The sequence below is a fragment of the Morone saxatilis genome, unplaced genomic scaffold (assembly GCF_004916995.1).
Source record: "Morone saxatilis isolate NCDOM2014 unplaced genomic scaffold, NCSU_SB_2.0 Contig17, whole genome shotgun sequence".
In the NCBI taxonomy this organism is placed as follows: Eukaryota; Metazoa; Chordata; class Actinopteri; family Moronidae; genus Morone; species Morone saxatilis.
Genome location: NW_023339729.1, coordinates 25368090 through 25370165, shown reverse-complemented (window position 1 = coordinate 25370165; position 2076 = coordinate 25368090). Strand labels below are relative to the sequence as shown.

Below are 2076 nucleotides of genomic sequence, written 5' to 3'. Positions count from 1 at the left end.
TCTGTCTGCCTGTCTGTCTGCTGAGGGGAGGAGGAGGAAGGAGGCTCTAAAAGGAGGCCTCTGATTGGCCGGCGGTTGGGCCTCCACAGCAGCCAATCAGAGCAGTGGTGGGACAACAATGAACCCTGAACCGAAGTCCAGTGTGATAGCAGCCCCCCCTCTAATAAACAGAGCAGAAGTTATCGGTAGGATCGGCCTGAGGCAGCAGGACCGTATCAGGGAGGAACAGAGCTTTGAAATAAAGAGGATGTGAAAGAACGACAGGAAGACAACAGAGGAGGTCAAAGGGCGCAGAAGAGCCTTATCAGTACCAATACCTTATCAATAGGTTCTCTGGAGGGGCAGACTGTTAACTGTACAGATAACATATCAGTTCTACTGCTTGGTAATCAAGATCAATAAATGATCTGTTTTATGAAAGAGTAGAGCAAAAACTAATAATTAATAATCATTAAAGAGTTTCTGTAGTTGTAATAAACGAGTGCTGATACAATATTAATTTAGACTTTATGTTCTTCTATGAAACCTTTTTATTTCATTTAATAAGAACTTTAACTAAATAAAACTGTCTAAAACTTTTAATCAAAAATAAATATCTTTACATTTTTCCTACTAAAACATATTGAGCTTCAATAATCTGTTAATAATATAAATAATCTTAAAGATATTCAGGTTTAATTGTTCTGTCATTTTTGTGAATTAAACAAACAAACAATCTTAGATTTAGTAAATAAATTAAATGTATTTGTTGTTCTAACATTACAGTTGTTGTTTTCTGCGTGTAAATGTTTTTACTTTGAAAAACCCTCGGTCAACTTCCTCCTTGTCCTGTACTTAGATATCAGAGTAACTAACTAACAGTGGACGTGCACGATGCTTTTTTTATCTTTTAACCATCTTTAAAATGTGGTTGGTAGCTCAGCAAATATCTGAGTAACTTTACGAAGGGTAAAGTAATGTGACTTTACCCCCCCACAGAGGTGATCCCCACAGACAAGGTGGAGGTCGGCTTCAAGGACATCGACGCTGCCATCCTGGTGGGCTCCATGCCGAGGAAGGAGGGCATGGAGAGGAAGGACCTGCTGAAGGCTAACGTGGCCATCTTCAAGACCCAGGGGGCCGCTCTGGACAAGTACGCCAAGAAGACCGTGAAGGTGACGCCTCCGGGTTCGAGTGGGGGGGCAGTGGTTCTCTGACGCACAGCGATCAAAGTTCCTCTGTGTGTTTGCAGTTAGCACGAACTAAAGCAAGTAAAGAAAGTGACGTTGAACCCTGTGAGGCCCTTTAACTGCTGCCGGGTCTTTATTCTGTGAAATAATCCAAAAACTACCAAAGAAAAGTCAGTTTAGACGTAAAATATGTTCTTCTGTTGTTTATTAGTGAGTTTGGTGTATTTAAACCTCCGCTCTCTTTCTGGGAACAATGAGGAAGACGAGCAGCAGCACGAGGAGGTTCTGACTGCAGATCAGCTCTGGTTCTGTGGTTCAGCTCGGTTTAAAGCGAATCTCATCGGGCTGTAATAACAGCTCCATTTCCCTCGCTGTGATAATCTGTGGTATTGTTGTTTTTCACCTGATGGCAAACGTCAGATTCCTGCAGTGAAACATCTTTTATGTGCATTTTAACAATATAACTTTATTAAAAAAGCACAAAACAACGGATGGAAAATAAAACCAGACAATTAAAGTGAGGTGGAATAAAATGAATGTGGTTAAAACAATATTAATAACATAATGAATGAAACATGGTGGGAAATTAAAGGTTATTTTACATTATTTGACTAATAAAACTGGAGTTTCGAGCTTTTCTGAACCTTTTTAAACTTCATGTTTTCGTCGGGATCTCTTCCTCTTCCTGTTTTCTTGTCAGAACCTTTTTTAGAGCAAAATGATTTAAACCTAAACTTCATGGACGATATCTAACGCTCACTGGTTGTCAGTTGTTGGACGTTTCTCAGACTTTGTCGCTGACGGAGACGTGTTTGAGTTTCAGGTTCTGGTGGTTGGAAACCCGGCCAACACCAACTGTCTGATCGCCTCCAAGTCTGCTCCTTCCATCCCCAAAGAGAACTTCTCC

General features: G+C 40.8%; 1 protein-coding gene across 1 annotated transcript in view; it reads left to right on the top strand.

Moving 5' to 3' along the window:
* Positions 1-2076, top strand: part of LOC118327531 (malate dehydrogenase, cytoplasmic-like) — a gene marked incomplete in the record, with an annotated part of 5910 nt that overhangs the window by 2953 nt on the left and 881 nt on the right. Inside the window, 2 exon segments of the mRNA XM_035660922.1 lie at positions 979-1154; positions 1993-2076. Coding sequence (XP_035516815.1) covers positions 979-1154; positions 1993-2076 — 260 coding nt within the window.